Here is a 13,237-nt window from a genome sequence, read left to right as displayed (position 1 = left end):
CAATAGCAGGCGGCTCGCTGCCGCGCATGCGCCGAACGGCGCCCGCCGCTGCCGCGCATGCGCAGGAGGCTTGTCCTTGTGAGGGCTGCAACGCCCGCCTTGCAGTTCTGAGGGGGGCGAGATGTGGGCCGCTGCGCGGGGGCTGGCTCGGGCCGGCCTGAGAGGTGAGCCTGCGGGCGCGAGGCCTTCCTTTTCGGGAGCGGCGCGTGGGTGGCTCTTCTGCTCTGGGGCGCTGTCGCCGCCGCTGCCTCTCGTCTCCAGAGGACAGATGTCTGTCCCTTGGGGAATCCTGGGAGCTGTAGTTCTGTGCAGGGGCTTTGGGAGGACTCTTAGGCTTTTCCACACCGTCACAAACTACAACTCCCAGGATCCCGCGGGGAAAAAAGCGATATAAAGTAACTAAGTTTGTACCGTGGCTCTCTAGTCCCTGTTCTCTTGGGAGCCTCTCAATGGCTCTGGGGATCTTCAGGCTAGAAGTGGGGCGCCTGGGGGCATGATTATGCAGGCGCTGGGTAGAGTGGGTGGAGGGTGCTCTTTCCCTCCCACACAACACCAGAACCAGTGTCTGTGGAACTCCCTGCCACAGGATATGGTGATGCATAGAGTGGATAGGGGGTGCTCTTTTCCCTCTCACACAGCACCAGAACCAGGGGACATCCACTAAGACGGAGTGTCTGTGGAACCCCTTGCCACAGGATACGGTGATAGTGGATAGGGGGTGCTCTTTTCCCTCTCACACAGCACCAGAACCAGGGGACAGCCACTAACTCCGAGTGTCTGTGGAACCCCTTGCCACAGGATGCATGTCTGCTTCAGGGTGATGGACTGATGATCCCCACTAGGTTTCTTTCTCCCTGACATTCTTCTGTCTGGACAGGACCCTGAGCTGATAGTATTTAAAGGCAGACAACAGTATGTAGGGTTGCAATCATTGCACATACAGGCACCTTGCCAGATTATCATTCAGTCTGGAGTTGGTCCAGTGATAGTCTTACAATTTTGCATTAAGAGCAGTGCAGTATATGTTGAAGGAATTTCTTGGTTTTGATTGTTTTTACATTCTTTGTAGTATTGTTTAAGGTGGTTTCTTGCAGAGAAATTTTGGAGTTGTTTTCAGTAGCCAATATGGCTGCAAAATACAGGCAATACTTTTTTTTCTCTTTGTAGTTGTTGGCCGCCCCGCAGTGGTGTTACAGGCACGGTTTGAAGGGAACACTACTGCTGAAACTCGACGTAAGTCTGACTTGATTAGCATTTGGCTAGCTCCTTCTTTTCAATGCTAAAAAAACTTTTATTTGGTCAGCTGTACTGTATGTGCCATCTAGTCCAGCATACTGACTGTTGGTGACCTAACTGTGATATTAGAGAGTATGTATGCAAGCTATTCCATCTTGTTGGTGTTTAAGCTTCTGATAAGTTAGCGTTATCTGATCTGATCTTGATTTTGAACTGTGTTCGTCTGTGTTTGTTAAATCAGGATTTATGATTCCTGTCAGGTACATAAAATTTTGCTGTAGTTTCTGGATGCAGTATGTATCGTTTTGGTAGTGGCATAGTGCTAATCAGCAAACTCAAAAACAGCTTAGCAGAATAATTAATGTTGTGCAAGTATACTACCAATCATATCTTCAATTTTATTTGATACTGCTGACGCTAATAGCCAAATTTTAAACATGGTTACTTGGAGGTAAGTCCTGCTGAAGATGAAGGCAAGTGACCATTTACCAAGTGGTACATTATCAACAGTTGTGGAGATAGAACCATTTGAAACACTAGTTTATTGTCGCACCTGTCCACATCATGAGCAGAATTCTTACATAATTTCCTTGGATTTCTGATCAAGCATAGATATTTATGTTATTTTATTTAAATAGTTTATATTCTGTCCTTGTATAAAAGCTCAAGGTGACTCACAGAACAAATAATACAGGTCAATGAAATCATAAATAAACAGTTTAAGATTTGGTAACAATAAAATTTAGAGCAAGTTACCAATAACATAAAAAATCAGGTGCACGAATCCTAACACAACCCCACTCAAACCTCATAACAGCATAGAGCAGGCACAAATAAAATTATATTTAATAAAGTTCCGCTCACTTATGGGTTTACAGGCAGTTGATTTCTATGTTGTTATATACTCATCATTGTAAATTACTACTTGATAAATGGTTATTTGTAGTTACCTGGAGTTCAATTCTGTGGTAGTTGAGATAACTTTCAAGTTTGGCCCAACATGATCCACCACCTGTGCATGCACATGCACCCCACCAATTTATCCTCTTACACCCTTCCTTATGAGATCCTTTTCCATAAAACGGGAAGTTCAGAGTTCCTGGTAGGTTTTGCAAGTCCTGATTTATTTAAAAGGACGACATGAGGCAGGAGCAGGGTAAGTGGATAAGTAAGCTGGTTGCTGCCTTCCACAGAGGATTTTTTTTTTTGACACAGGCAACAGTTATCTACTTCCTTACCCCCTTACCCTACTCCTCTCTTGTGCAGTCCCTTTAAACAAATCAGAGCAGTTCCTTAATTGTTGAAAGGAGCGGAAGGTGAGGTGATAGGGAAGTGGATTAATTTTGTTATGTCTGCAGTAGGCTGGAGAGCACTGATGACATAGTCATGGTGAAGAGCCCCCCCCCCAACCTGTTGCTCCCCTTGTTATGAACCACATCATCCGTTTCATGGATGATCCAGCCATGGCAACTCTGTGAATGTATTGTGGCCTTTTCCCTGGCCTTTATTCAATTCACATTCCGGATGCGAATTCACATTTATACTCACATTCACAATTCACCTTTGTGCCTTATTCTGATATTATTATTATTAACAATAGTATTTATATACCGCTTTTCAACAAAAAGTTCACAAAGCGGGTTACAGAGAAAAATCAAATAACTACTGGCTCTCTGTTCCAATAGGGCTCACATTTTTAAAAGATGCAAAAGAACACCAGCAGACAGCCACTAGAAAAGACACTGCTGGGGTGAGGAGGGCCAGTTACTCTCCCTTGCTAAAAAAAGAGGAGCACCCACTTGAAAAAGTGCCTCTTACTCAGTTAGCAGAGATTGCTATATTGCTCTTTCAGAAAATACTGATCTCTAGTAAATTGTCCTCATCCTTGTTGTAGGACAAGTCCCATGTCCTAAGGCAGTCAGAATTGCTGTGAGCTGATGCTGTTTCTTCCATAGTGTACCATATCATAGCACAGGGAACTTTCTTTTCAGCCACGGTTAGACCAAAGGATGAAGTGGCCCAGAAGCAGCTGTGTGCTTTTGGAGAATATGTGGCTGAGATTCTGCCCAAGTATATTCAACAAGTTCAGGTAAGTTATATCAGTTGCATCATTCTGTCTTAATTATAGTAGGGAGTACCAATTAACTTCTGGTGGTGCTGAGTGTTCGGAGCAGAGCCATGCAAACTGTGACCCAGGGACCGGATCCAGCATTTGCGCAGATCCATTCACTCAGTCAGTAGACATTTTAGTTCTGCTTGAGCGCTGAACGAAATCCCCCTCAATTGGTGGACAGGGACACTCTGGGTAGTTACATTGTCTGCCTGGTCTCCTAGAAGGCCGTGTGACAGGACGTCTGGGCAAGCACTACTGCCCAGAGCGTCCCTGTCTCCTGATCAAGGGGGACTTCAAGTGGCACCTGAGCAGACTTCTTGGATGTGGTCTGGCCGGGGACAGCATTCTGGGCATACAGCAGTTGCAGCTTTGAGCGCTGCTGGTTTGGAGGATATGAAAATGTCATTTGTAAAGCTACAAACAAACTCCTTGTTTTGCCATTATAGAGACTGCAGTTTATTTGCTCTGCTGTCTTACTGTCTTGAACACACTTATTTGGAAGTACTTCTAGAGATTTCAGTGGCACCAACTTTGAGGTCAGTGTGCTTAGAAGGACTACAACATCTGATGCAAGTGATTCATACAATCTATATTTCTCTTCCCTACTAGGTATCATGTTTCAATGAGCTGGAAATCTTAATTCATCCGGATGGGATCATTCCAGTTCTCACCTTCCTAAAAGATCACACAAATGCACAGTTTAAATCCTTAGTCGATCTGACAGCAGTTGATATTCTTACTCGACAGAATCGCTTTGAGGTAGGAGCTGCTTTTTGAGTTTGTGACAGAGATAATTTTAAGGTGACTTTGATGCAAACTCTTCTAAGAGAGAACTGTTCTCTAGCCTCTCGTAACCAGGGAGTCCAATGCAAAAATGGGTCGAGAGGTTTTCTGGGTTTTTTCTCCCTTTCTGTGAACCAGAAGTAAAAGCTTATGGTTCCCTTGAACAGCAACTGGAACCAAATGCTTAGATCAGTGTTTCTCAAACTGTGGGACCCACTAGCCAATTTCCCATTCATTTCAATAAAATGTATTAGACTTGATGGTACCATGGTATGTGACTGCATTTGGGCAAATGTGATACATCTATACTTTGAACAGGCTACTATGTATATGCTTTTAACACTGATAGTAAATGGGACTTATTCCTGGGTAAGCGCAGGTAAGATTGCAGCCTAGGATTGTTAAAACTCTTCCTGCTTGATGATGTCACTTCCGGTCATGATATCACTTCCAGTGGGTCCTGACAGATTCTCATTCTAAAAAAAGGGCCTGGTGCTAAAAGTTTGAGACCCACTGCCTTGGGGCTAAATCCTGTCCAATTTTCCAGTACTGGTGCAGCCGTGCCAATGAGGTATGCACTGCATCCTTGTCTTACACTTGGGTCTCACTCCCAGGGTTTTGGGTGCTCAGAGTTGTTGGTTCTGAACCCTAGAGCCCTCAAAGATCCCTGTTCGGTAGTACTGCCACCACCCTGTAAGAGCCAGTGCCTCAGCCCAGGGAAACCGAGACCCTCTAGGCTTAACTATATCCCTTGTAGGCACTGAGCACTTAACTATATCCCTTGTAGGAACTGAGCACTTTCTTTACTTAAAGTCTCAGTCCTCAAGTTACTAGTCCACAATGAGGATTTTTGATAGCTTGCTGAACGGCTAGGCAGGATTCTGAACCTTTGTCCCCAACAGACAATGAACAAACATGGTAAAAGGATTTTCTACTTTATTAAATACATAGGGTTACAAAAGGTTACAAAAGGCAGCAAATGCTAGAGGCATAGAAACTTCTAGGAACATATCAGCATAAAACATATGCATAACTCTAGGGTGAGGGTTTAAAGTTAAAGATGTTTAATTATATCTCTTGTAGGCATAATAATAGAGTAGGCATAAAATAACAAAGCTAACTTGCTAACTCTATTGTAAGGATTTTGTACTTTATTAAATACATAGGGTTACAAAAGGTTACAAAAGGCAGCAAATGCTAGAGGCATAGAAACTTCTAGGAACATATCAGCATAAAACAACAAAGCTAACTTGCTAACTCTATTATTCTCTAACCCTCACCTGGATCAGCTTCTTTTGTAGATCCTCAGGCCAGTTACCTATGGCCACATGGTCCTGGTGGGGCAGGATGTGCACCCACCACCTCTCTCACCAAGAGACAAGGAACAAAGACCCTGTCCTCTGGAAGTGGGGCTGGAAGCTTGTCCTCTCAGCTCTTCCCTCCCCCTGGAGATCTGCAGCTGCATTCCATCCTTGATGGGCATCTTTCTGGCTGCCTAGGTGCTACATAATCACCTTCCATTGAGATGTAAATCCTAGCAGCTAGGAAATGCAAGCCACTTCTACCTTACTGTTTTAGCTTGGTTCAGGCCTTGCAATGCTACTAGGCCTGAACTGTACATATCCATGACAATCCTGCAGTAGGGGATCAGTCATGGAGGTCTCCTCTAGGTAAGGGAACATTTGTTCCATTTTTCAGGTCTGCATTGCTGTTGCACCAGCTCTGGAAAGTTGGATAGGATTGGGCCCTTTGACACAAGCAACTGGTTCATAAGAAGTGGTTCAGTTAATCGGGTTTCGGTTGTATATAATTTTTGTTGTTTGCTCAGGTTGTGTGTATTTTTCTCTTGAAATTTCAAAAGTACTTTTTTTTTCTAATTTTTTTTCTCAGGTTGAATGTGATTATATTCATTTGGTAGAACTACATTGCAGCCAATGTAGTTTGGTGGTATTTGGCACAAAACGTAGGAGTGGTTCAGAGTTTCTGGGCAGATTACTGAATCAATCCAAAATCAGTTTTTTTGTTAATATTTTATTGAAGGTTTTTTTAAAGAGGAAGAAAAATGTAAAGTTCAGTACTAAGAGACTGTAGTAAAGGGGGGGGAACAAAAGGGGAAGGGGCAGTTCTACATTATACAGCTTCAATAATAGGATATTACAGTTATGCTTAGCCATGAACATACAGTATAACTGTGAAGACAAGAATAATTCAAGAAATGAGTCCCAGATGAAGCAAAAAAATCTTTGCATTTGTATAAACTTCTTTCAAATGTAGCCATGGTATGCAATTCTGAGAGCCATTGGTGGAAATCAGGAGGAATATTTTTTGCCAGTGGGAAAAATAAGATGCTTGGCCACTCCCAGTGCCATCTTGGTCATGTCTCAAGTGTAAATGTGGTGCCCATCTTGTCTGCCATTTTGACCGTAAGTCCCGGAATCATTTTTAAAGTTAGCATATGAACTGCAGTTGAACTAGAGAGTTGAAAAACAGGACAGAATAGCATGAAACCCCCATTTTGATGGTTTGACTCTTTCCTTATGCCGCGGTTCTCGAACTTCTTGGGAATAAAATTCCTGGGGTAAGGGCCCAATCCAGACCAGTGTGCACTGTCACAAACATGCGTAAGGCATGTTTGCTAGCTTTACTGTGGGCCTAGTGCTGGAGCTAGCTCAGTGTGAGTCCACGCTGGGCCAACTCCGGCGCTGGACCCACAGTCTATTGCCTGGCGCTCCATGTGAAATGCTAGGCAGCAGAGAGAGAAGACAAGGCAGGGAGGAAATGTTCCGGAGTGGGCGGGGTGGGGGGAAGGCATGGCCGGGAGAGGGAGCAGGGCGGGACCTGTGGAGATCAGCTCCACCGGATCTGGAGTGCCATGTCGGTTTGTGTGGCCCGACATGGGAATTCTTGATTCTGCGCCAGCTAAAGAGCCGCCACAGAATTGAGTGGTCCCATTGTGGGGCTACTTCCCTTACCCATGGGAAAGGGACGAAGTGGAACCGCCTTCAGCTGCCCAGCGTGCTCAGGATCCCGCAGTAGCCAGTTTGGCACCACAGGAGCCCTGTGTGCCGGGCAGCTCAGTATTGGGTTGTAAGTCTTAGCATGGGAGGGGGCAAAGGCAGCAACATGATCCCTAGGATCATGCTGCTACCAGGGGTCAAGGTGGGGTTTTAACTTACATTGTGTCACAGCGACCTCCAGGAGGTGCAGGGAGCCCCATGGAGCCCTCCACAAGGGCCCCCAAGTCGTGGTAGTGGTGCAGTTCTGGGGTTTGCGTCAGTTCCTTTCCCTGTCCCTTAAGGGGCCAGTGGCTGAGGTTCTCAGGCTGGGGCGTTGCAACACCCCAGTTTGAGAACCTCAGCCTTATAGTGTGACTAAACAAGAGTAACACTTTGGTTTTTCCCTAGGTGGTGCCCCCTATCCTCTGCCTACAATTGTAGCTTTATGCTTGCTGACCCGCCTCTTTTGGGTTGCTCTGCCTCAGCTGCTATGACAAACATGCTTTCTCAGCTGTCTTCCTGAAGGTTTTCATAGTTACCAATCTAAAAATGGTGGTCACCAATCTAAAAATGGTGGTCACCAATCTAAAAATCTAAAAAAAGATAGTCACCAATCTAAAAATGCTCAGCAACAATTATGCTCAGTACAGTGTTTGTGATATTTGTTTTGTGCAAGAATGCCATTACTTAAGCTGCTAGGGATTTTGGGAAGTATTGTCTTTTTTCTCCTAAAAATATTCTGAAGCATTGGTAGGAGCTGCTTCTAAATAAGCCTGAAAAATCAGTCTGAGAGAATGCAGTCTATGCCTGTTTGACAGATGGAGTTTGCAGCCCTATCCATTCCAATGGGTAGCCCAATTCTAAGCTGCACTGGCACAGCAGAGCTGTATGGCGTCCGCTGTATCCAGTGCAACTTTGGAGCAGGCTGGAGGTCTCCTCAGGGTAAGGCAATATTTTTTCCTTACGCTGAGTAACTCTCCAGCCTGCACTATGGAGCTACTCAGTTCTTCACCTGCTAAACAGCAGATACAGGTCCAAGTAGTCCTGTTTAGGGCATTCATACCCGGGAGTAGGATAGGATACGGCGAAGGCCTGCTCTGCTGTTCCTAACCCCCTTCCAGGTTTGATCAGCCCCCTGTTCTGCCCTCCCCTGCCCAGAAATGCCCCTTCCCCACCTCCATTCCAGCATTCCTCTGTTGCTTACCTCTGTCACTGGCTGTTGTTGTTGATGCAACATCAGTGGGTCAGTGGAAGTCTCCCCATTGGTGCTACTTGCTCTCCAGGTGGCACAAACTTGCTTTACAGCACATTTTGCAATGCCCTTGGCTGGTGGAGTGGCTGCTGTGCTGGCAGAGAGGTAAGTTAGGACTGCACTCGGAATTATTATTCTATTGACTATTAACCAATTTCCTTTCGGCTGCTTCATGCGAAAATGCTCATGTGCTATGCATGTATTGACAGATGGATCTAATTGTAGCAATTCAAAACATTATCTAGCTTAAAGTGGTTTAAGTTAGATCAATGGAACTCAGTATCCTGCTGAGTTAAACTTGTTTAGATGTGACAGAAATTTAAGTTAATCTACTTTGGCTTCAATTCTATCCACACCTGGGAGTAAACCTCATTGATTATAATGGGTTATAATTTCTTGTATTAGGACTTCCGAGTAGACTTGCATAGGATTGGGCTCTGTGTATTGTAGTAGTTTTGGCTACAGTACTGCAGCTTTGACGAATGAGCTGTGCACAGAAATGCAGAAGATTGATTTGGTTGTCCTGCTGCCCAACAAGTTTTAAAAGTTTGGTGACCGGGTGTGTTGTGTCATGAAAAAAGAGCGTAAAAATAAATCAAAAACTGATTTTTGTAATCATTTCACTGTTCAATCGTTCAAAAATGATTTTAAGTGACTATGCCATGATCGTACTGAATATCGTGTTTAAAATTTCACTGCTCTTTATTGTTCTTTCTCAGATTGTTTACAATCTTCTGTCTCTACGCTTCAATAGTCGGATTCGTGTTAAAACATACACAGATGAATTGACACCTCTTGATTCAGCTGTCCCAGTGCACCAAGCAGCAAACTGGTATGAAAGAGAGGTGAGTCCTGGGGATGTTGACATTTGTGTAGAAAAGCCCAAGCTTCCTCTTCTAGGAGGTGGAGCATGTGTTGTTCCATTTGAAATGAGAATCACTAGCGCAAGCTGCTTCACAAATGATGATGGTACCGACAAATCTCTTGTGTGGGCATTCTCTATTTACAAAGCTTGCTTTCTTCACTGGGCCACAAAGGCCGGATTTGTGGGTGTTTTTAAGAGTCGATCATGGTTAATTCTTTCTCAGTGATTTAAAGTGTGCCAATGTCTTTGTTATCAGGAATATGTCTGAGGAGTAATTTGTTTATCTAATTTGTGATTAGGTTCCCAGAATACTGCTAATGAATCTGAAATATAAGTATAAGGAAAAAATAACTATGGGGCCAAGGGGGAAATGGTCTTCACAGGTTTGGAATAAATGAGAGAAGAGGGTGTACTGAAGACTAAAACCAAGAACATTCAGCTCTTGGCCCTTGATTCATGGTGAAGTCACCTCGGACTTAATTGTGAACTGCCATATGCTCACTTAAAACTGTTTTTCAATCCAACCTAGGGTTGCAAAAGCAAAGTATTTCATGTGTCTGCTAGGACACAGTACACAAGTGGCATGCTAGCTGTAGTAAGGCATATTTGTTGCCTATAACTTAAAATCTACCAGATATCTGCTTAATAAGACATCAGATAGCAAGACACACACAGATCCCCAGGTTGTGCAGAGCAGTGTTTTCAGAAAAGCTGAACTGAATATATTATGATACTCACCTTTGGTGTAATTGATTTTTTTCTCTAATTTGACGTCAACGTTTCTTTTTTGCGCATTTATTTATTTATGTTTAATTTATGACTCAGTTTTCTTCTGTGGAATTCAGTGTGGTGGTCATAGGGTTTCCAGGTGATCTCTCCCATTCAGGCATTGCCCAGACCACATCAAGACCTTGGTTCCAAGGAAGTTGTTGTATCTCTCAAAAGTTGACCAGCCATAGCTCTTACTGCCAAAACTCGTACAGGAAGGGGGGAAAAGACAATTACTGGAGAAATAATTGTGAGCGTTGGTTGGAAGGTAGGAGGTAGAAGGGAGGGGGTGAAAGAAAGGCTAGAAGACCATAAGGTGACATGCAAGTCCTTTTTCTGTCCCCACCCACCACCTTGCAAAGCCACATCTAGGTGCAGTTCGTCTTCAAACTTTATTCTCCTTTTAGCCTGTTCTTCAAACCATTTATTCTATGTATACAATGAACTTTCAAGGGATACAGAGCAAGAATTTATCCATTTCTTATCTTTCTAAATAACTTGAAAGTTTACTTGCTCTTTCAGCAACAAAGCAGTGGTGAGTGCTTGATGTGTTGTGTTTGGGAAGTCATAAGCCACTTTACAGAAGTCAACTGGAGCATTCAGGAAGGTCTTTGAAATTAAAATATTTAACCCTCTACTTCTATGATATCAATTTCCCTAGGTCTGGGACATGTTTGGAGTATTCTTTGCTAACCACCCTGATCTGAGGCGAATTCTCACAGACTATGGGTTCGAAGGTCACCCTTTCCGGAAGGACTTTCCCCTCTCTGGATATGTGGAGGTAGAAATACTTATAAAAGTTTGGTAGTACTGCAGAGTCCTCACATAGCTCGTTTACACAAATTCTGCAGTTCTGACACAGCTGTGTGTTTTGAAGAATTCACGCATAAACACCCTGATGCCTTTGAATGTTGCAAGCTATAAAATCCTGTGAAGTTATGATCTCAGTAACCTACAGACAAAGGTTTTTGTTTTCTTGATTTCATGCAATTTAATTTTGCTTTTCCCGAACACTGTTAACATTATTTTTTTTCTATTCTTGCACCTGTTATTGCTGCAGCTTGGGATTTGTTGGGAAAGAAATGCTGGGCATACAATTAAAAAATAATCATAATTATGGGGAAAATTCAACAGTAAGGATCTTTCCTGCTGCCCTGCTCTTTGAGCTTCTGCCCATTAGGTCATTTTGATATTGCTCTTAAATGAATTTATTCCCACTCAGTTTTTCCCTCAGGGTAACTGTTATCTGATTCTATGTTGCGCTATAGACAAACTCCAGTTACACATGGTACATGATTGAATATATCTAGCTATTGTTTATAACCGAGGTACAGTTTGCCAACTTTACTCAGACATGTAGCAGTTTTCCTTAAGCAAGCAGGGAAGGAGATGAAGCAGGGACAGGATTGTTTTTTCTGTATCTCTTTTTTTTTGCAATGAGAGATTGCATGGTGGGGCTAGCCCAGATATGTCTTTGGCCCTTTGGAGCACTTGGTGCTGTGGTACACTTCCTAACCTGGGAAAGAAGTATCCATGGTTTTACAGATTTCCAAGTCTATGCCAGGATAGCCCTTGTAGCAGTCTTTCCTGATGAGAACAGAGTGTTGGGAGGAAGGGAGACGGCTAAGGAGTCCTGGACAGGCAGGACTGCTTGTAAGAGCAGAACCTCAGTAGCCCATAGACTGCTGCAGAAACCAAGGTTCATATTTTACAAAACTGGCTTTGAAGTTACTAGAGTCTACAAAGTAAGCACCAGCTAGAGAACCACTGCCCTTTTCCTTTAAGGTGCAGGGGGAAAGCAGCGACACGATCCCCTGGAGGGAAGGGGGGCTGCATCACTGCGAGGGAAGGGGGGCTGTTTCTAACTTAATTTACCTGTTGCTGGGGTCTTGGGGGGGGGAAGCGGGGAGGCCCATGGAGCCCTCTGCAGGGCTCCCCGTGGCTTGTAGAAAGTAAAAGAAAAAATGACTGCAACCCACTTCTGGACTGCAATCATGAAACCAGAAATGGGTTGTGATCTTTTTTTTACTTTCTACAAGCCATGGGGAGCTCTGCAGAGGGTTCCACAGGGCTCCCCACACACCCTGGACCCTGGCAGCAGGTAAATTAAGTTAAAAACAGCCCCCCCTCCCCCCACGTTGGCATGATCCTGGGGATTGCATCACTGCTTTTCACACCACCCCCACAAAGACTTAGCCTGGTTTTCGAACTCCCTGAGAATTTGAGAACCAGAGTTAAAGACAAATACAGCAGATATCGCTTGGTAAAGCAGTCCAAGAGATAAAATGTCATGTATGCACAAACCCAACCAAATCTTTTCTGCATCCCCAAAATGCAACATCGTAGCTACTTCTGATTTCTTTTTTAGGTCCTTTTCATGCCTCCCCTCCTTTGTCTGGTTCTGAAAAACTAATGATGCATCCTTTTAAAAAAAAAAAAAATCTTAATTCTAGATTAGGTTTACCTTTTGAGTTTTTTGAAACACTGAGAAATGGTTGAATGGATAAATGGAAAACAGGAACATTCCTTAAATGACAACAGAATACAGTCTCCGAGAAATATATTTTATTGGCAAAGAGATGAAACTGATTGTGAGCAATACTAACGAACCTGCATACAGGTGTAAAACAAAGACTGATTAAACATTCCAGGTCTGTTTTTGCACTTAACCTCGGTGATACTTTCAGCTTTTGCTTTCCTCCAGGTGAGGTACGACGATGAAGTGAAGCGGGTGGTGGCAGAGCCTGTGGAGCTGGCTCAGGAGTTCCGCAAATTTGATCTGAACAGCCCCTGGGAGACTTTCCCTGCTTATCGCCAAGCTCCAGAAACCCTGAAGATAGAAGCAGGAGAGAAGAAAGGGGATGCAAAATAGCAGTGGGAAGGGGAAGAGGCTCTTGTGGTGTCACTGCTTTTCTGTTGGTTCTAAATATTTATATGTAATAAAACTTGACATGGATTTGATTGTTTTTTTGCCTGTATCTTCCACACATACCAGGCAGCTTACAGATTAGTTTTTAAGGTTGCTTAAGGTGAAGTTCCTCTAATGAATTTTTCTCACCTCATTGCTTTGTGGAAGTGCCCATGGGTTCAAGGAAGGAACAATAAAGATAACAAAGAAATCAGTGAAAGGAAATGAGCCGTATGAGAGCAATGAACTCCTTTCAGGAAGCAAACAAAAAGCCTTAAGGAAAAAGTGAATGAGAAGGGAACCTTCCTTGCTTTGT

General features: G+C 43.7%; 1 protein-coding gene across 1 annotated transcript; it reads left to right on the top strand.

The window, feature by feature from the left end:
- Window positions 1-30: 30 nt before the first annotated feature.
- Window positions 31-12,969, top strand: NDUFS3 (NADH:ubiquinone oxidoreductase core subunit S3). The gene is made up of 7 exons (XM_066633027.1): window positions 31-164; window positions 1,168-1,233; window positions 3,228-3,325; window positions 3,959-4,108; window positions 9,100-9,225; window positions 10,675-10,794; window positions 12,718-12,969. The coding sequence occupies exons 1-7, from the start codon at window positions 122-124 to the stop codon at window positions 12,883-12,885; spliced, it is 771 nt and encodes a 256-aa protein (XP_066489124.1). The 5' UTR covers window positions 31-121; the 3' UTR covers window positions 12,886-12,969.
- The last annotated feature ends 268 nt before the right edge of the window (window positions 12,970-13,237 follow it).

Source organism: Tiliqua scincoides, chromosome 1 (assembly GCF_035046505.1).
Source record: "Tiliqua scincoides isolate rTilSci1 chromosome 1, rTilSci1.hap2, whole genome shotgun sequence".
NCBI lineage: Eukaryota > Metazoa > Chordata > Lepidosauria > Squamata > Scincidae > Tiliqua > Tiliqua scincoides.
Note: the sequence above shows the minus strand (reverse complement) of the source record. Positions and strands in the feature narration are given on the sequence as shown.

Coding starts and splice junctions, on each gene's coding strand:
- NDUFS3 (XM_066633027.1), top strand. CDS start 122: ATGTGGGCCGCTGCGCGGGGGCTGGCTCGGGCCGGCCTGAGAG. Junction 3,326..3,958: donor AGTATATTCAACAAGTTCAG/GTAAGTTATATC, acceptor CTTCCCTACTAG/GTATCATGTTTCAATGAGCT. Junction 4,109..9,099: donor CTCGACAGAATCGCTTTGAG/GTAGGAGCTGCT, acceptor GTTCTTTCTCAG/ATTGTTTACAATCTTCTGTC.